Raw genomic sequence first — 19,683 nt, forward strand, 5'->3', positions numbered from 1 at the left:
TTCCACAATATGTTGTGCTATTCTAATATTATTGTGGTTTTTTATTGACATTGTTATTTGCTGTTATTTTTTGTTTTAATATTGTTACTGTTGTTACTTGTTGTACGGTGACCTTGAGTGGTTTGAAAGGCGCCTTAAATAAAATGCATTATTATTATTATTATTATTATTATTATTATTATTATTATTATTATTATTATTATTATTATTATTATTATTAGCTGTACACTTGATAAAAAAAATTAAATATAAACTTATGCAATTGTATATATATGTATATATAGTGTACAGTTTTCTTTTATTGCATCTTGAAATAAATGTTTCTGAGTTCTGTGTTTGTTTATTTTTTTATTTTTATTTGTTTATTTTTTTTAGGAAGATTACAGCCTTTAATCTCCTCAAAATAAATGTGCATATAAACCATGAACAATTTAATTATAGCTGTATTTATAAAATGCTTACTAATGACTATTAATTTTGGGAGATGGCTATATAAAGCAGCAACAGTTGATGTTGAGGCCTAAGATATTTCTTAAGCTGTAATGATGAAAAAACAACAACAACACAAAATTGCTTTTTTTTTCTGCTGGTGATTAAAGAGATGATTAAGTCTCCCTCCCTCTCTCTCTCTCTCTCTCTCTCTCTCTCTCTCTCTGACACCAAGCCCATCCCCTCTCCCACACATTCACACAAACTCAGCACACACACTTAACACACAAACACACACACACACACACACATTACCCACAGTGACAGAGGGACAGAGTGACATCAGATGTATGGTAGTTTTTTAATTTTCTATCATCCATATAGTGTTGTATAGTCATGAAACTATGCATATTTCCTCAGCATGACTTCTATGTGTACATTTTGTTGAAGTGTTTAGAAGCTGCACTTTAAAAAAATAAAAGACATTTACTGGTTACTTTTTTACTGTTATTTCAAAAAATCACCACGACAAAACCATTCAAGCTATCCAAAATTAATTTGCATCTGTTCTGTAAGATAAATTCTTTAAACAGTGGTAAAAGAGGATGTGGTGCTGATCCTTCAAGAGTCACTCAAAACGTGTCTGTCCATAAAGCCTATAAAGAATTATTCTTAATATACAGTTCACAATATTTCAGCTTGTTATTCTAATAAAGTGAGGGTCATTTTATCAGTAAATACATAAAATTCATATTATTTTTCTTTGAAAGATTTCTATAAATGATTTAAATCATACTTGTTTCTACAATAATTATTTAAAAGTAATCCTATACCTCCATCTGGTGGCCATTATTGGTACTAAGAATTGCAAGCTTCATTTATAAGTTATGATAGTTTTAATTTTATGCTGGCTCTTGAAAATGATAAAGCTATTAAACTTACTGTGCTTCCTTCAAATGATAACTTCTACGTATATAAAAAAATATGAAGAGTTTGGAATGAAAAAAATTAAAGATATAGTAAAATAACTATTGTATTTTTTTTATGTTACTTTAATAAATCGCTATGGCCACACCATTTAAGCTATCCTAAACCCATTCGCAATTTAACATCTCAGTATATTGGCTTCATGTTAAAAAAAGTTTGGTGTGAACTACTTGTGTCTTCTTGGAGGAGTATGAAATCATTTACAGGCTGATTTTATCATAAATCCACAATAGAATTTCTGAGTTCTGTATCAATCAGTGTTGTTGTTTGTTTATTTTTATTTTTTTATTTTTCATAGGAAGATAACTGACCCTTTACTCTCCTTTTTAACAAATGTGCTTATAAACCAAAAACAAGCTATTTATAGCTGTATTTATGAACTGCTTACTACTGACTATTAATATTGGGACAAGGCTTTATAAAGCATGAACTGACTATTTACTTTTTGAGTTTGAAATTATTATTTGCAGCACAAATAAGGTTTTTTAGGATTTTTAAAAATCCCTAAAACTGTCAGAAAAGGATAAGGCCTATTTCTATGTGAGTGGCTACATTTATTTGTTTTTATAACTATAATGCATAAACTATGAAATTATACAAAATGTATAAAAAAAGTACAACAGTTATTGTTTTCCAATGTTTTTTATTAATTTTTTTTTTTTTTTTTTTTTTGGATTTACATTTAAAAAAATTAGCCTACTGCAATCATTCTAAACAGCTTGAATAAAACCTGTCAATATTTATTATAGACCACTGTAACTGTGTATAATCTAACAAACAAGTTTATTATGAAAATAAAAGTGTGTACACCAGAAAAATTGGACGATAAAGAAATTGCTAACAATAGTATAATAGATCATGTTTTATGTTTTTAGGCGTTTAGATGCAGAAATGGACAAATAAAATGTAAAATAAAATGTAATTGATTTAATTAAATATAGATTAATTCTTGTTAGAGCAAAATAATAAATACATACGTACACACATTAAAAAAGCAGCCAAGATGAATGAGTTTCATTTTTTTTATAGATTCAAATTGAAGACAGAAGCAGCTGGTATATGCGGTCACTTAATATTCAAATCCAGTAGATCCACTTCAGATTTATTTCTCAACAGTTTATGTTCAATTGGCTGTTTTCGTTCATATTCGCCAAGCTATTTTGAAATAATCTTGTCCGTGATGTGTTCGTTCGTACGACGAAAGGCAGAATCCTGCAGCTCGAGAGATACATGTTATTCTGCCAGTGGCGGTGTCAAATAGTCTTTCACACTTAAACGAGTCACAAACACCTGCATTTAGCTCTTGCAGTGTTACAATGGGTTTATTGTGTGCATTTGTGGTAATATTTTATTTAAAAAAGCTCTTAAACAAGAATAAATTCGTTTGTTTTGAGCTCGACACTGTAAGCGCTGATCGGAGCGGTGATTTCAGATAGGCAGCCACAAATATTTAATTTTCACACAAACAGTTCAAAAACATCTGAATTTAGCTCTTGGTGTGTTCTAATTGGTTGATTGTGTGATATCGCTGTAATAATTTATTTTTAAAAGCTTTAAAACAGGAATAAATTCGTTTTTTCTGAGCTCTTTACTCCAGACGCTCGTGATCACAGCGGTGATTCATCTCTCCTATTTCTCACGTATCTCTGGCCAGAAATTATTTATCCATGAGCCCTGAACCGGTAATAATCAGATATGTTGGTTTAGCTTGTCAGTGTGAATTAAATCTAAGTATGTATTTGTATTTTTAACCGATTTAAAAGTGAAAGTAAAAGTCCGGTAATTGCACCTGTAGGGGCGCTATTTCTCTCAGACAATGGAAGTCTGAAGCACATATACTCAAACAGAGGGACAGAGTGAGATGAGATGTCTGACAGTTTTTTAATTTTCTGTTATCCATACAGTGTTGTAAAGTCGTGAAACTATCCATATTTACTCAGAATGACTTTTTTTCTGTATGAAAAAAGGTTTTGAAGTGTTTGGAATTTAAAAATGCAGGACAATTAATAATTCCATTTTTATTGTCATTTAAAAAAATCACCATGACAAAACCGTTCAAGCTATCCAAAATCCATTGGCAATTTAAGTTGTTTAAAATGTTTTGGCATCATGTAGACAAAGTTTGGTGTGTATAGTGTTACTCTCCTCTGAGCAGTATGCATTAATTCACAGCTAAATGTAAAAAAAAAATCCACATTCAAATCAAAATAGCTGACTTCCTGTTGATCGTAGCTGATGACTGTGAATTAGAAAGTTGTCCGTGTTGATAAGAACAATTTTTGTACCGAGTTTGGTGTCTGTAGCTAAAACTAACCCCCCCACTTTTGACAAAAGGTGGCGCTATAGAGTGCCTCTTCCACGCCCTTTTAAAAGCTTTTTCCATTGTCTAGCTATCAAGAATACTGATATGTGTTTTGAGTTTCATGTAAATCTGAGGTTGTTATCTGCCTCAAAATCACCATAACAGAATATTCAAGTTTGACACGTTGCCATGGCAACAATATATAAGATATCAATATCCCCACAACAGATTTACATCGGCCATGTTTTGTCATTATTCTGATGAAGTTTGAAGCAAATCGAGTAAAAATAAGATGCTGAATTCAAAGCATTTTGAAAATGACTCACTTCCTGCTGCCAGTTGGTGGCGCTATAACGTTGACTCTTAATAATCACATATATACGATCGGTATCATACATCGAACAAACCGATGAAGTTTGATCAAACTCAGGCAATGTATGTGGATGTTATTAGGCATTTCCTGTTTCTCACTTTTTGCCCTAATTTCAACGCCTCGCCACGGGCAAACCGTTCGAGATATAAAAAATCCCCTCGCAATTTTTCATCCCCAATGTCTTGAGATCATGTTCACCGAGTTTGGTGGCAATCATGTAAAAAACCTATGACAAGTATATCAAATTCCAGAACATGCTTTTTTTAAACAGCCATGAATAGCTGACTTCCTGTTGGGCGGAGCCTTTGACATAGAGCGCGAAAGTTGTTCAGCTCAATGAGATCTACAAGTGTACTGAGTTTCATATAAATATATGCAAGTGTGTGTGAGCTATGGTTCAAGATTTCTGACTGTGTTCCAGGGGGCGCTGTAGAGCCCCTGTGCCACGCCCGGGTCCCAGTCTCTGTGGCGTCCTGATGGCCGCAGATTCCAATGTGTGTGCCAATTTTCAAGAGTTTTTGAGCATGTTAAGGCCCCCAAAAACCCCCGGAAGGTTTAATAAAAAATAAAAAAAATAATAATAATAATAATAAGAAAAAGAATAATCCTTAGGGGAACAATAGGGCTCTTCGCCCCTTCGGGCTTGAGCCCTAAAAAAATATATATAAATACACTTACAGTAAGCATGCATTTGTAAAATCAGCCAACACAAGACAAAAACACTTTCAGAAGGGAAGACAATGAATCTCATATCCTTCATGACACGCTCACCATTCCCTAAGAATTAAAAGAATAACAGAAGAGAAAAGAAAGAAACAGGACATTTGAGAGCAAGTTGGTTAAGCAATATTTAATATTTGTCATATGTTATCCTGCTGTGCTCTGTTCATTTTAAGCATTTGTTTTTGCATTATATAAAATGGTGTGATGTTAAAAGATGTATATGATATCTATAAATGACCATACACACATACACAAATGCATATATACAAATATGGAAATACAAACATAATTGTTTGCAGAAATGATAGATATTGACTTACGTGCTTTCAGGATCAGTTCTGCTGTCAGTGTAACAGAGTTCAACAAAACAAGACCAACTGCTCCAAACATGAACATGATTTCATTACAGAGAGGCACTAGAACACACAGATACAAAAAAAACAAACATCAAACAGAGTGTTTTATTTAACAGTCAATAACTAGTAGAATTTAGCAGTCAATAACTACATGCATTTGTTCCTTGTTGACGCGTCTCAGTCTGTCGTCGTCGTCTCTGAACTCTTGAATGTTCTGCCTCTGATAAAACAAAACACAAATATGATTTGAAAGTCAAATGGATGAGCAGAGAATACGGATTAAGTAATAAAAAATACAGTGACAACATGTTTCTTATCTAAAAACAAACAAAAAATTACCACTGTATTTACAGAAATCATTGCACTTTTAAGGTGATATATGGCAAAAACATTGGAAACACTTTATAATAACTGCGCACTATTAATCATTAGTTAAGCATTAAGAAACAGTTAATTCATCATTTATAAAGCATTAATAGACATTAATAAGTAGTTTACAAATACAGATATAAATGCTTTACTGTTGATTTAAAAGCATATCTATAATGCATTTAATACTTGTTTTTTCATACTTTATTAATGATCAATTTATAATTTCTAAATGAAGTATAGCATTATTTACACACCAGTTATTAAGAAGTTGTCAGTGGTTCATAAGATCACTTAGAAATTGTAAGTAAATGATTAATAAACTATTTAAATGTGCATTCCTACATCTTATTATTCAGACATATAGTAATAGTTACTTAGAGTGTTAATAAATGGTTTATTAACATGTATTTCTACTGTAATTCAGGGTTAATTCAGGTAGCTATAATACATATGTAGTTGTTAGTTAACTATTTTTGTGAGCTCATCTGAAGTGATGACTATTTATGCCTTGTAAAGCTTTTAGAAATGAGATTTAAAGGCTATTAATATTTCATATTTAAGACATATCACAGTTTTCAAATTTTTACATCTTAATACCATATTGTCATGCTCTTTTATAATTATAGTATGGAGTAATAAAATACAATACAAGTCACAAGCATTGTAACGGTGATATGATAATACCTTTCAACATACGTTTCAGCACACGGTTTTCAAAGACCACGGTTATCTTTAGCACTTCGAGAAATAAAATTACAAAGATCCATTCCACGTTATCTGTAAATAAAAACAGCACCTGACATGTCTTACAATGTTTTGACACTTGTCAGTGACTTACAAAACAACATTTCATATGTAATCATTCCCACAACAAATCTACCAAAAAAAAAAAAAAAAAAAAAAAAAAAAAAAAAAAAAATATTAATAATAATAATAATAAATAATAAAAAATAAAATAAAATAAAATAAAATAAAATAAAATAAAGATTAAATTAAATTAAATTAAATTAAATTAAATTAAATTAAATTAAATTAAATTAAATTAAATTAAATTAAATTAAATTAAGACAAAATACCTTTCTCCCAATCAAATATGACTAGATGAGCATAAATCACTAGAATGATATCCAGGAGTGTTATTATTATTGTCCCCAATATTGTCATCCATCTGTGGTGAAGACCTGTGAATGAAAATATGACCTTCTACTTTAGCTTTCACAAATCACATACAACAACTCAGATCTGACACGGATCAATTAAGAAAAGTCAGCATGAAATCAAAATGTAACTTTTATAATGTTCTTAGTTAATGTTCTGCATGTTATTTGTTTTCACTCTGAACAATTAATTCACTCAGTTTTCACAAGACAACCAACAACCAATAGATAAAATCAAGTCATGTCCAGTATCTATCTATCTATCTATCTATCTATCTATCTATCTATCTATCTATCTATCTATCTATCTATCTATCTATCTATCTATCTATCTATCTATCTATCTATCTATCTATCTATCTAAATATATGCTTTTCTGTCTGTCTATCTGTCTATCTGTCTATCTGTCTGTCTGTCTGTCTGTCTGTCTATCTGTCTGTACACCCTGCAAACACCCAGAACACAAGCAATATAAATAATTATATCTGAAGTGTATTTTGCAGTACTTTATTTGGTTGTGTTGTGATCATTTGCAGTGCAGTAATTTGCAGGTGTTTTTTTTCAATTTGCAGTGCATTTCTTTTTTTGGTTGTGTTGCAGCACACATGTTGTCAATTTGATGAAGTAGTTTAATTGATGTGCAGGTGCTTTATTTATTTGCAGCATGTTTCTTTTTTTGTTTGTGTTTTGAGCATTTACAGCACACTTGTTGTCAAATTGATGAAAGTGTTTTTCTTAAATTGCAGGTGTTTTTTCTTTTTGCATCTGTCATGCCACACACCTGGATCACGGAACATAACAACGATCAGAACGTACTTTAAAATGTACTTACATTTAAATCTTGCTTGCGGAAGAGATAAATGTGGTATACAGAACAGCATCGGTTGAACAAATACCACAATAAAAAACACTATCATGAGAAAATAGCAGTCCATTAGTTTCCCATTCAAACAAAACAGTCAATAATCTGTCATTAAGACACATCATTTTATTGATCTGAATGTTTAAATGTTAAAATCACTGAAATAAGAGTCTCAGATTTGTTTTACTTGGGGATCTCTTATTGACTTAATTTACATAACAATCTACATGTCAAAGAGAAATTTATTAAAAAATATATATATATTTATTTTTTAAAATGTTTATTAATTATAAAGAGATCAATATTCAGGTGTTACCTAAAGAGGGAAATCCAAATATGAACATCAACTGGAAAAATTGGGAAAAGGACAAAAAAAATGACAACAAAAAAAATATAAAATCATCAAAGCCTATAAAAAGAAAGAATGAAAGCAAGTATGAAAATAAGATTTTGATATACAGGATACAGACTAACATGATGTGGGATAACTGTGATCTGCTGATTGGTCAACTTTAATGTCTGCCGTCTCTTTGGGCTTAGTCACATGATGTTAAACACCATTTCTATTCTCATGACACTGGAAACATTTTTATCAGAGTGGACACGACAATTGTCAACTCAAGGCTAAAATTCATGCATCAAAACTTAACCTGCAGCAGCTTTGAATGCTTTTATAACTCATTTTCATGTTCAAGAAACCAGTCTGAGATGATTTGAGCTTTGTGACATGGTGCATTATCCTGCTGGAAGTAGCCATCAGAGGATGGATACACTGTAGTCATAAAGGGATGGACATGGTCAGAAACAATGCTCAGGTATGCTGTGGAATTTAAACGATGCTCAATTGGTACTAAATGGCCCAAAGTGTGCCAAGAAAATATCCCACACACCATTACACCACCAGCAGCCTGAAGTGTTTAGACGAGGCAATATGGATCCATGCTTTCATGTTCTTTATGCCAAATTCTGACCCTGTCATCTGAATGGCGCAGCAAAAAAAATTGAGTCTCATCAGACCAGGCACTGTTTTTCCAATCTTCTATTGTCCAATTCTGGTGATCCTGTGTGAACTTCCTGTTTCCTGTTCTTATCTGACAGGAGCAGCACCTGGGTTGGTCTTCTGCTGATGAAGCTCATCTGTTTCAGGATTCGACATGTTGTGTGTTCAGAGATGATATTCTGCATACCTTGGTTGTAACGAGTGGTTATTTGAGTTACTGTTCTTTTCTATCATCTCTAACCAGTCTGCCCATTCTCCTCTGACATCAACAAGGCATTTTCATCCACACAACTGCTGCTCACTGGATATTTTCTCTTTTTCTGACCATGTAAACCCTAGAGATGGTTGTGTGAGAAAATCCCAGTAGATCAGCAGTTTTTGAAACACTCAGGCCAGCCCGTCTGGCACCAACAACCATTCCTCATTCAAAGTCACTTAAATCCCCTTTCTTCCTCATTCGGATGCTCGGTTTGAACTTCAGCAAGTCGTCTTCACCACATCTAGATGCCTAAATGCATTGAGTTGCTGCCATGTGATTGGCCGATTAGCAGTTTGTGTCACCAAACAATTAAACAGGTGTACCTAATAAAGTGGCCAGTGAGTGTATATATTATCTATAGCTAATTTACATTTATTAATGTAATAAATCTGTGCTTACTTAGCCTGCCATTCTAATCAAACACAAACTCTTACCTTCACTCAGGAAGAGACTAGACAGCACAACAAATCCAAAGCATATTCCTGAGGATATACTGCTTTTATTGTTTGTATCATGTTCATGAATTTTCCAGCCATGAGCAAAAAAAACTTTAGAAACAGATAAAAAAAAAAAAAAAAAAAATGTCACACAAGATACATGATGTCCTGGGCAAGAACAAAACACATGGTGTACACATGGTGAACTGAATAGTGTTTGTCAGTCAATTGTCATTGAAGCCATACTAACTTAATCTGAACCAGAGAAAGAGGAGATCATATCATATATACTATAATAATTAATGAAAGTTGCATGCAATAAAGTATAAATTATAGAAGGATGTAATCTGATGATTTGGAAATGAAGAATGTATTAGACACTTGTGAGCTCTGTGTGTCCTTCAGTTAGTTTGAGTAATCAGGGTTGCTTCAGGATTCATGTTTACAGGGTTTTAAAGACAGAGTGGGGTAAGATTTAATGACTGGATTCTGGACAAATCTACTGACGTTAGTAAAACAGGTAATAATTCATAACGCATTTTATGTGTCAGAATAATTAATATGGTTTCTATCGTGTGAAATGTGAATTTACGCACCTGAATAAACAATGACTGTAAGAACAGTAAATTCTCTTTTTATTCTGAAAAACCTGACCCATGATTTATGATTGTCTGTGGAAAGAAAAGTTGATTTTTTTTAAGAGCACTAATGAACTGCCATTTTATTATATTATGTTAGTTCTGTCCTGATTGACTAAATTATGCTGTTTTCTGTTGACAGATATATAACATATTCTTATACGAAAACATGTTTGTGCATCACTGTGCAGATGACAAATGAATCCCACAGATACTTTAGAGCTAAATTGTTTAGACATGCTTTCAAAAATAAAATAAATAAAACCATGTTAAATTTAAATACTTCTCAACATACTCACACTTTACACTTTACAAAAGCATATTTTTAGAACCTTGTTATTATTATTATTATTATTATTTTCTAAAAAGACTCATGGCTTTACTGAATGTAGTCTGCCACAAATATTTTCTACTGCTTATACTCTTCATTTTGGGTTAGGTCGGGGGTTGAACAAACTGTTAAAAAACTAAAACAATAATAAATAATTGCTCTTCAGTTGCTCTTTGATCCTTTGATCCTTTACTGTATTTAACTGCAATACAATTTATCACTAAAAATATTGTAATATTGTAATACTAAGACTTAATATGTTGCCAACAATATACATTTACTAATCTTCTTAAAATAAATAAATAAAAGAATAAACTTTAAATCCTAACATACCTTGATGATTCTTCAAATAGTGCAAAGCCCACATCAACATTAAAGGCCTCAGAATATAAAGAGCACAGCAGGTGACCGTCTCATGCAGAGATCCTGGAACAGAATATTAAATTATGGACTTTAGATGATAAATGACAAAAACTGTGTGATAAAAAGTGTTGAAGAGTGCCATCATTAAATATTACACACAAACACAACACACCGACGTGTGAGTCAAGGATGAGAAAAATCTGTACATTATTATGAACAGAAGACAAACAAAATCTACCATATTATTAAGATTAAATTAATATTATTTAACACATTTACAAACATAACTAAGAACACTAAACTACTGCACTCACCTTCAGTAAAGCCCCAAAGCATGAAGGCAAAGAACAGACAGATGTTTGGACAAAAGACCAGAGAAACCTGAAGTTTCCAGATTATGCTGCTGGTGACTGGAGAGAAGTTGCAGAATAAAACACAGTTAAATTAATAAAACACTGAAACATAGAGATTTAAATCATAAAAATAAGAACAATTAATAAGAACGAGCACAGTTCTACCAGTGTTTTTATATCTGTAGTAGATCAGAGAGCAGAGCAGAAGTACAGCTCCAGATCCAGCAGCAAAACAGAAAAATAACACAGCTATGTGCCAAGAAGAGAAACCTGTGAAACACAAACATCAGGAATAACTGAACTGAATCAACTTGGTGTATTTAGTCATTGTTTCTTATAGAGAAATAATCAGGAGGTTTGCAATGTATTCTTTAAATTAATTCCTAAAACTATCAGGAGCAGCTACTTTAATGTTAAAAGATATTGATTCCTTTTAAATAGAAACTCTTTTAAGCTAGTATAAATATCAATAAATAGCAACTTATAAACACTCAAATGCAAATAACTAATGACACACAGGTTCATACCATATCAAAAGCAGAATATTCAAATGATTTTTGGGTAGAGTTAATAAAAATTGTCACAACAAATGTGTACATTTAAATTGAGTGGAAACAGACATAGTTTACTATTGGTTTTGTTGGTCGACTCACCCAGTTTCTCCAGTACCAGAGTTGCATTGGCTGAAAGTCCTCCAGCAAACACTTGACACATGTAAACTCCTTTATCCTCAGATCTGACACTCTTCAGTCTGAGAGAGAAGTTTCCTTTGGGGATTTCAGCAGGGAAGAGCTCAACTCTGCTTCTGTATTGCTCATCTGATGAATCTGGTAAAGTCTTATTGTTTTGGAAGAACAGAACCAGAATATCTCCATCTGTTTTCCTCCATAAAATCTCTTCAATGTGTTCAGGTTTGATGTGAGAGTCTATAGAGCAGTTCAGAGTGACATCCTCACCATCATGTGCAGATACAGCCCGATCTGATCCTGATACTATCAAACACTCTGAGAGAATAAAAATTATTTAAATTCCATTACACAAAATACATCCAATGTCATTTATATTTTCTACAGAATTCAGGTGACTCTCACTCACCATGTTTTATCTGAACCACAGTCTCTCCAGAATCCTGCTGACTGTAAACTCTACATGTGTATCGTCCCTCATCTTCAGCTCTCAGATTGTCCAGACGGAGAGAGAAGTTTCCATGTTGAATCTGATCAGTAAAGAAATTAGCTCTATCATGATAATCCTGCTCCTGAGACTCTGGTCGACTCTCACCATCTTGATACAGATGAACCAGAGTCTCTGAGTCTGTTCTTCTCCATTCAACCCTCAGATCCTTCATTAGCAAGAGTTCATCAACATAACAGGGCAAAACCACTGAAGATCCCAGATGAGCAAACATAAGAGCAGAGGGACCGTGCACAGTGAATGCTGAAAACAGAGAGAGAAATGACAGCTTGTTTTACAATTTCATTTTAATGTATATGGATGCAAACTTACTGAGATCATAGTGACATATAAAAGCATTTATGGTGGTGCTCCTTACAAAAAAAGATTATGAGATGATGTCAAATGTACTTTCACTTTCTTTTTGAAAATTTTTGTTCAGCTGGTCAAATCATGTAACAAGGAAATACAACCTGAGTAAAACAGAATGCATCGTAGCAAACCAGAGAGGTAGTTTAAATCATGTTCTGTAAAGCTAAAGTACTAGTATAAGAACTTTAATTTCCATAACATACGGGTAATTTATAAGGGGTCTGGAATTGTGAAAGGCCAGAGTCTAATGAAACTTATCTGCTTTCTAACATTTTAGTTTACTAAAATTATAAATTTCTGAAAATCTTCCACTATATGAAATGAGAAATACACCAGAATAAGAGATGTGGATACAAATCTAAATCAACTGCTGAAAGCTAAAAACATCAAGCAGAATCATGTAGAAAATCATTAGTTAAACAGGAAAGATTCAGTTTAAGCTGCTCTTAATGTTAACACTACATTACAAATACTACATTAAAGATATCCATATGTAGGCACAAACTCATTTTAAGCACTTTAGCAGAAGCCTCTATAGCAAACAAACAAACAAACAAAAAAAGATCAAAACAAAATACTTTTTATTTCCAAAACATTAAATGATAATGTTGTAGAGATTAAAATGGAACATAATTAGTCATAAGATTTGTATGCTGTGTTATTTGAATAAAATAATCAGAGAAAATAATATACATACCTTCAGATATTACTGGAATTATACCCACACATATACACATAAACAGGTCCATGTTCATTTGAAATTAGAAATATTTATTTGGACTGTCAAAGGTTTGCTAGCGATAATGAGCATGAAGGTAATGTTTAAACCTGTATTTTTTTTTTCTTCTTGTGACTGACAAAGATTTTTGAACTGCGAAACTTCAGCTTATCCAGAAAAACCAGTTGGTTTGGAAAGTACATCATGGAGAAAAAACAAATATGAAAAGCATCTGTAAAAAGAGCAATCTGAAACTGTACACAATTCTCAGATGATTTTAGAGCAGAAGTTTCACACTACATTAAAGTGTGTTCCTGAATTAGTCACATTCATCTGCTGTTGGATGCTTTACCACAAGTTTAGAACATATTTGCTTCTTAAAACAATCAGACCACTTTCTGTACATACAATATTCTGTACAATATAATTATAGGGGGGAAATGTGTTAAGTCTTTCATGTAGGCAGTAGGCAAGAAGCACAAAACTGTGTATTCCACTTAATAAACTTTAATAACCACCATGAACAAGCAGGATAACATGCATGCACATGTTCTGCATACTTTCTTACTCTTCTCACTTATTTCCTATGTATATATCTAACTCAAGAAGCTTGAGTGCCATCTACTGGTGCACTAATGTAAGGACATCACAAAAGGATACAGTTAATTTAAAGGGGTAATTTAAAGGGGGCATGTTGCCTTGACTATATAAGTGGTTAGGTTGGCTAAGACATTAAATAGTCTTTTGGTGGCTTTTCAGCTGAATTGAAACAGTAACAGAGATTCTGAGGTGTGTGTTCGATGAATACTTTACTGCCCATAGGCCTCAGGAAAGGATTGGTAAATAACAAAGTTAAAGAGAATTAACAAATCACAGACTCTAGGTTTAATTGCCTTTTACGAAACATCCCAACTTTTTTTTTTTTTTTTTTTTTTTTTTTAGGGTCGTATTAGAAGTTTTTTTTTTTAATGTTTTAATGTTCAGAAATCTTACTTTACTAAGTTTTGATCAATTTATTAAATGAAAACATCCCAATATTTTTCAGGTTCAAATTTACTCGCTAATCTCTCAAGGATAATCTTTGGTATCTGCATTAGTTTTGTTCGTTATCTGGCTCGGCTCTGTGTTCATCTTCAGTTCTCTCTTCACAGCAGTTCAGTCAGTGTACTGTTTGAGTACATGAATTACTCCGGGATATTGGTTTGTTTGAACTCAGAGGGAGTGTCAGCCACATTAAAAAAGTTAACAGCTAAAGTCATTTGTGGATTAATGCGTATTGGAGACGCGAACCGGTTTAAACGATTCAGTTCGATTTGGTGAACTATCTATCTATCTATCTAGACAGAAAGGCACATAAGGTGTGAAAATAGCCATACTAATACATATGAAGGCTATAAAAAATTCAAATTGTAAGATCACTGATCACTTCTTTTAGTAATTCTTTCAGCAACTAGTTTGTGAATGCAAAGAAATTCAAACAACTCTTGCACGCAGCAAATCTAATGGCACGACAAGGCTCAAGAAAACCAAACGAATGCATATAAGCATGAAAACAACCTCAGAGCACAAGAAGATCATCTATAGTCAATTTAAAAAAAAGTCAGTGATGTGCAGGACAGAAAGAGCACAAAATAAATGACAAACAAGCCAAAAAGCAGATGACACACACTATGAAGTCATGTGTGATAGAGTCCCTCTGGATAAAGTTCACTTATACTGTATATGCATTTCAACACTTAACCTAAATCAGGTCTGACTGATTGAATAAGTCTTTTCAGCAACCAAAAAGTAATCTCAGAAATAGAAGTCATTATCAGAAGCATATTTGGTTTGAATCTGGTTTAAAATCTCCTCCCTTATTGCTTCCTTTCTTCACCCTCCTTTAGAACTCATTCACACCCATTTCTTCTGTTTCTGAACTCAGTTTCATCGGGTCTCCAAGGAAATACAACACCCAGCCTCAAATCTCACTGACCTCGTGTTTCTGTAGGTAAATTGATCTGGAAGCAGATTGAATCAGTGTGAGAGAGAGAAAGATGAAGCTCCAGAAGAGAGATATCTGTGAAAACTTACGTGGTTTTGAGCCAAGGCAATAAGATATAATCTAATGAGTTCACAGATAAGACAGTTAGACGATATTCATTTCAATGATTCAGTGGTGCATTGTCAGTTATTCCTCATATAATTATACACAGTTTTATGTTAAAATTAAAAATGCATTCAGTGGCTGAGATCTTTGTTTGTATATTGTTTGTGTGAATGGTCAAAGACTCATGAAGCTTATTAGTCTATAACATTGCCCTGCATCATATTTGCTGTATAAAATTCAATACATGTTTCTTACTCATTTTCTGTGTGCTTCAGTTCAGTTTTATTTTTTAAGGAACTAAGAATGGATAAGACCGGAGAAGCTGATATGGATGATCTGGAAACGGTGGAATATCTGGAGGATATGGAGGACATGGAGGATATAGAGGCTGTGAAAGCCACTGAAGCTCTTGAATCTGCTCCAGCTTACCCAGGCCATCCAGCAGATTACACAGGACAAGAAATGACCCACAACCAAGGATACAGTTCATCTCCATATCCCAATATTCATATGGGATACACCTCATACCCAGAGCCGGGAGTTATTACAAACTTTCAGGGAGGTAAGTTTCTTTCGATAAACTGGGTTCATTTCATAACCCCTCGTGTAGTATACTGCAGTCACTCTGACCCAGAGATGATTTTTTAATAGGAGGATATGACAGCTTCTCCCCAAAAACGATATATATATTTTTTTACATTATGAGTCCCCCCCCCCCACCTTGTTACATTTGAGGTGTTACTGCTGACAAGAAATTGCTTGTAAATGTCTCATAATGCAATGTTTTTACCAGATATTGAATACATTAGACATAATATTTAATAAATCACGCATTAAAATAATACTAATACAACCATGTCCCCTTATTGAGAAGAAAATAATCTGTGGTGTCTGTGAATAAAAGCCAGTTGTACACATAATAGATCTGAACTGAGTTTAAACACACACATTGTGGTAACTTATTATTATTCATGAGGAGGCGTGGCCATTACATTCTAAAAACAAGCACTTGATTCATCACTTGATCATATCAGACACACAAAAATGTGAACCTTCATGCTCTACTGATGTTAAAGACTAGTTCACACACTAAATCTAAAAACTGCTTTGTAATGTTTGAAATGTTGGCTTTTGTTGCGGAAATAGCTTTTAAGATCTGAATATGAAAGTCATCTTTTTCTTGTTTCTACTCTTACCTTCATACAGTTTGTTGATGAGTAATGTCTAGTGAGAACAATATATATGACTTCATTGTTTTCTATGATCATTATAATCATGTCTTTTCACAAATTACCCTGTAATTTAAATTATCATTCTGGGCAGATGATATTCAAGCCCATTTTGACAAATGAGTTTTATTATTGATAAAATTAGGTAAACCAAATTTCATGTACTGTCAGTGACAACTTTGACTTTTTTGAAAATCTGTTTCTAAAGCTCCAAATCAAGGGATGTATCCTCAGGTTAACAGTAAGTTAAAGCTCCTTATGAATACTATATTTATAGTCAATCAGTGCACTGACAATCTTTATAAATGTTTTTCTAAAGGTCCAAACCCTGGGATGTATCCTCAAGCTAACAGTACGTTACAGTTCTTAACTATCAATCTCAAACAGTTATTTCAGTAGATAATATTAAAAATGACTGTCTATTATCAATGACTAATATCGGTGCAATAACACTCTTTATAAATCTTTTTTTATAGCTCCAAACCCTGGGATGTATCCTAAAACTACCAGTAAGTTACAATTTTCAACTATTGAGCTTACCCAGTAGACAAGCATTCAAAAACATGATAGGTAAAAATTGATAGCCTTGAATGCACTGTAAGTCACATCTGCCAAATGCATAAATTTAATTTTTTTAATTATGAAGTGATTGTATCTCTTCCCGAAGACTTACAGTAGATTAAACCACTTCATTATGTGTGTAACTTTATGTGCCCTTATGACTTTTTTTTTTTTTTGGATCTTGTTTTATTTACCTGTTTTTGTTTACATGTTTTGTTATTACTTTGTGTTTGTTTGGAACAACAAGTAAATGATGCCAGAATGTTCATTTTGGGGTGAACTAACCCTTTAATACTAATAAAACACTTCATTGGTTATATGAGGAATTCAACTTTATATCTCAGTCTTCCAAAAGCCATTATTCTGCCTTATATTCAAATAATGACATATAAAGAAAGAAATCAGCTTTTCATTTTATCTGGATCATGCATTGTGTTTCTGTGCATTACAGCTGTAACCACCACAGTGATGCACCCCAGCCTGCGTGATTTACCCGCTCAAACCATGTGTCCTCACTGTAAGCACCAGGTGATCACTATTACAGATCACTACTCCGGTCTCATGGCCTGGACGGCCTGTGGCTGCCTCGCCCTCATCGGGTAAAACTCCTCTTTACACCTTGATCATTTCATTGAACTTACTACACACTCTTGAAAATAGAAGATCTTTATTGGCATCAACTGTTTCATGAAGAACCTTTAACATCCATGGAACCTTTTCATTGCACAAAAGGTTCTTTACAGTAGAAAAAAGTCTATCAAAATGTCAAGTTTAATTCAGTTGGTTACTTGTTGCTTCTTTGTTAAGTAATTGTACATTTTACTACTGAGTTAAAAATGCTTCTATGCCAATTTTAAATTTTGCAGTGTAGGATAGTTGAGAGTTTCAATGGGACATGTAAATGTACATAGAAAGTGATGCAAATCCTATCTTTTGTCTGACACTAAGAAGCAGTAAGTGAAAGTCTACAGGACAGACAGTGATCGACTGATCCTCATGTCTTCTTCGCAGGTGCTGGCCCTGTTGTCTAGCACCTTTCTGGATGGATTCGTGTAAAGATGTGGAGCATCGCTGCCCAAACTGCAACAACATCTTGTCTTTCTACAAGCGTCTGTGAACTCAAACCCTCTTGGTCTTTGATTTTAATGGGATCTAATGGGTATAAGATATAGGAATGTGTCTGAATTTTATTTCACACTATACTAATTCCAACACAGGTTTCTAATATATATATATATTTTTCAAATAATTATGCCACTATTACGACACATGTAGTAGGAATATATGGTAAGTATACATTGTATGAAATATTTATGAATATATATATATTGTATGAAATAGAATATTTAAAACTGTTGTAAAAAAGTCTGTCAGAACTCATGCCTGTAAATGTAGATCACAGTTATGTCAGAGATGTTGTAGAGTATTAATATTTTAATGTATCTTTAATATGACAGAGTTTTGATGTCAGTCTGATGTTAAGGTCAATAAATGTTTAACATTTTCAAGCTCTAATGCAACATTATATTACTATGGTAAATCATTCTACTAAACACATTTTATCCTCAACATTTCATAATTAGCCTCACTTAAATGAAGGCTTTCAGGGTTAACAGCTGTTATTATCATTAAATGAAGTTAGCTATGGTTTGAGAAATCAGACTTAGAATTTTGGAACAACTGTTTCAGTGAGGATTCATTTGTAAATCTTAATCTTATTTGTACATCATTTGCTCCTGTAATTTATTGACCGGTGACAATAATATGTCAGCAATGTAGTATCTAAAATCCATACTATATAATGTAATAATATATAAATTATAATAATCAATCTAAAATATATCAATTATACAGCTGTGTGCCTGCAATCTGTATAAGAACCAATAGAGTGTGTAGTAGGCCACCTTAAAAAGATTTTCCATCTGTTGTGTGTCTGTGTGTGTGTGTGTGTGTGTGTGTGTGTGAGAGACACATTTTATTTCAATTGCACTGCTAAAAATTTTATGTCTCATCTTGCTAACTGTTGTTATTAAATTAGTTATTTAACTAATAATCTAAATAAAATTACAAAAGCACATAACAAAATGGAAAAAAAAAATCAAAAAGAAAGCTGTTTGTAAATATTAATATATATGGCAATAGTTAATAACAAAAGCAAAGCAGCAACTCTTATATTAAACAGGGTTTGTGAAAATGACACACATGCAAAGCACTGATTTTTCATTTAGCAATGTCATATTAAACCAGGTTTTGCTCAAATTCAGATCATAATCATAATATTCCATATTGTAATTTCAGTTCTATTTCAATTAACTGACTGTCAAGAATGTACGTACTATTGCAAAATAAATGATTACGATTTCAATACTGGCTCTGTAGTAGAACTGTGTTAGTCTGGACTTTAAAATGAGCTTCACATCATCAGCTTTGAATTTAACCTGCTGACTAAAAAAGTCTTTAAATCCCCCAAAAATCAAGTATTGTCTTTATTATTATCACTCTTCTATTTTCATTATTGCTCTGCCATTTTGGTAACCCATAAAACCATTATGATGGAAGGAGAAAAATAAAATGGCGGGGAGAGACTGTGTGTGTTTGA

At 32.8% G+C, this 19,683-nt stretch overlaps 2 protein-coding genes and 2 long non-coding RNA genes across 4 annotated transcripts; 1 reads left to right on the forward strand and 3 right to left on the reverse strand.

Annotated features, from left to right (window-relative positions):
* Positions 1-6,622: 6,622 nt before the first annotated feature.
* LOC113048894 (uncharacterized) lies at positions 6,623-8,237 on the reverse strand. The gene is made up of 3 exons (XR_003276549.1): positions 7,878-8,237; positions 7,532-7,609; positions 6,623-6,723 (listed from the first exon to the last, which is right to left on the reverse strand). It is a non-coding gene; the product is annotated as an uncharacterized LOC113048894 (long non-coding RNA).
* Positions 8,238-9,853: 1,616 nt separating this feature from the next.
* LOC113048884 (uncharacterized) lies at positions 9,854-11,213 on the reverse strand. The gene is made up of 4 exons (XR_003276547.1): positions 11,108-11,213; positions 10,904-10,999; positions 10,560-10,652; positions 9,854-9,928 (listed from the first exon to the last, which is right to left on the reverse strand). It is a non-coding gene; the product is annotated as an uncharacterized LOC113048884 (long non-coding RNA).
* A 15-nt stretch (positions 11,214-11,228) lies between these two features.
* LOC113054297 (butyrophilin-like protein 2) lies at positions 11,229-13,236 on the reverse strand. The gene is made up of 4 exons (XM_026219748.1): positions 13,185-13,236; positions 12,038-12,379; positions 11,596-11,946; positions 11,229-11,275 (listed from the first exon to the last, which is right to left on the reverse strand). The coding sequence occupies exons 1-4, from the start codon at positions 13,234-13,236 to the stop codon at positions 11,229-11,231; spliced, it is 792 nt and encodes a 263-aa protein (XP_026075533.1).
* Positions 13,237-15,597: 2,361 nt separating this feature from the next.
* Positions 15,598-18,201, forward strand: LOC113054306 (lipopolysaccharide-induced tumor necrosis factor-alpha factor homolog). Its single transcript, XM_026219758.1, has 4 exons — positions 15,598-15,856; positions 16,801-16,875; positions 17,536-17,683; positions 18,096-18,201. The coding sequence occupies exons 1-4, from the start codon at positions 15,598-15,600 to the stop codon at positions 18,199-18,201; spliced, it is 588 nt and encodes a 195-aa protein (XP_026075543.1).
* Positions 18,202-19,683: the final 1,482 nt, after the last annotated feature.

The sequence above is a fragment of the Carassius auratus genome, chromosome 3 (genome assembly GCF_003368295.1).
Source record: "Carassius auratus strain Wakin chromosome 3, ASM336829v1, whole genome shotgun sequence".
NCBI classification, from domain to species: Eukaryota; Metazoa; Chordata; class Actinopteri; order Cypriniformes; family Cyprinidae; genus Carassius; species Carassius auratus.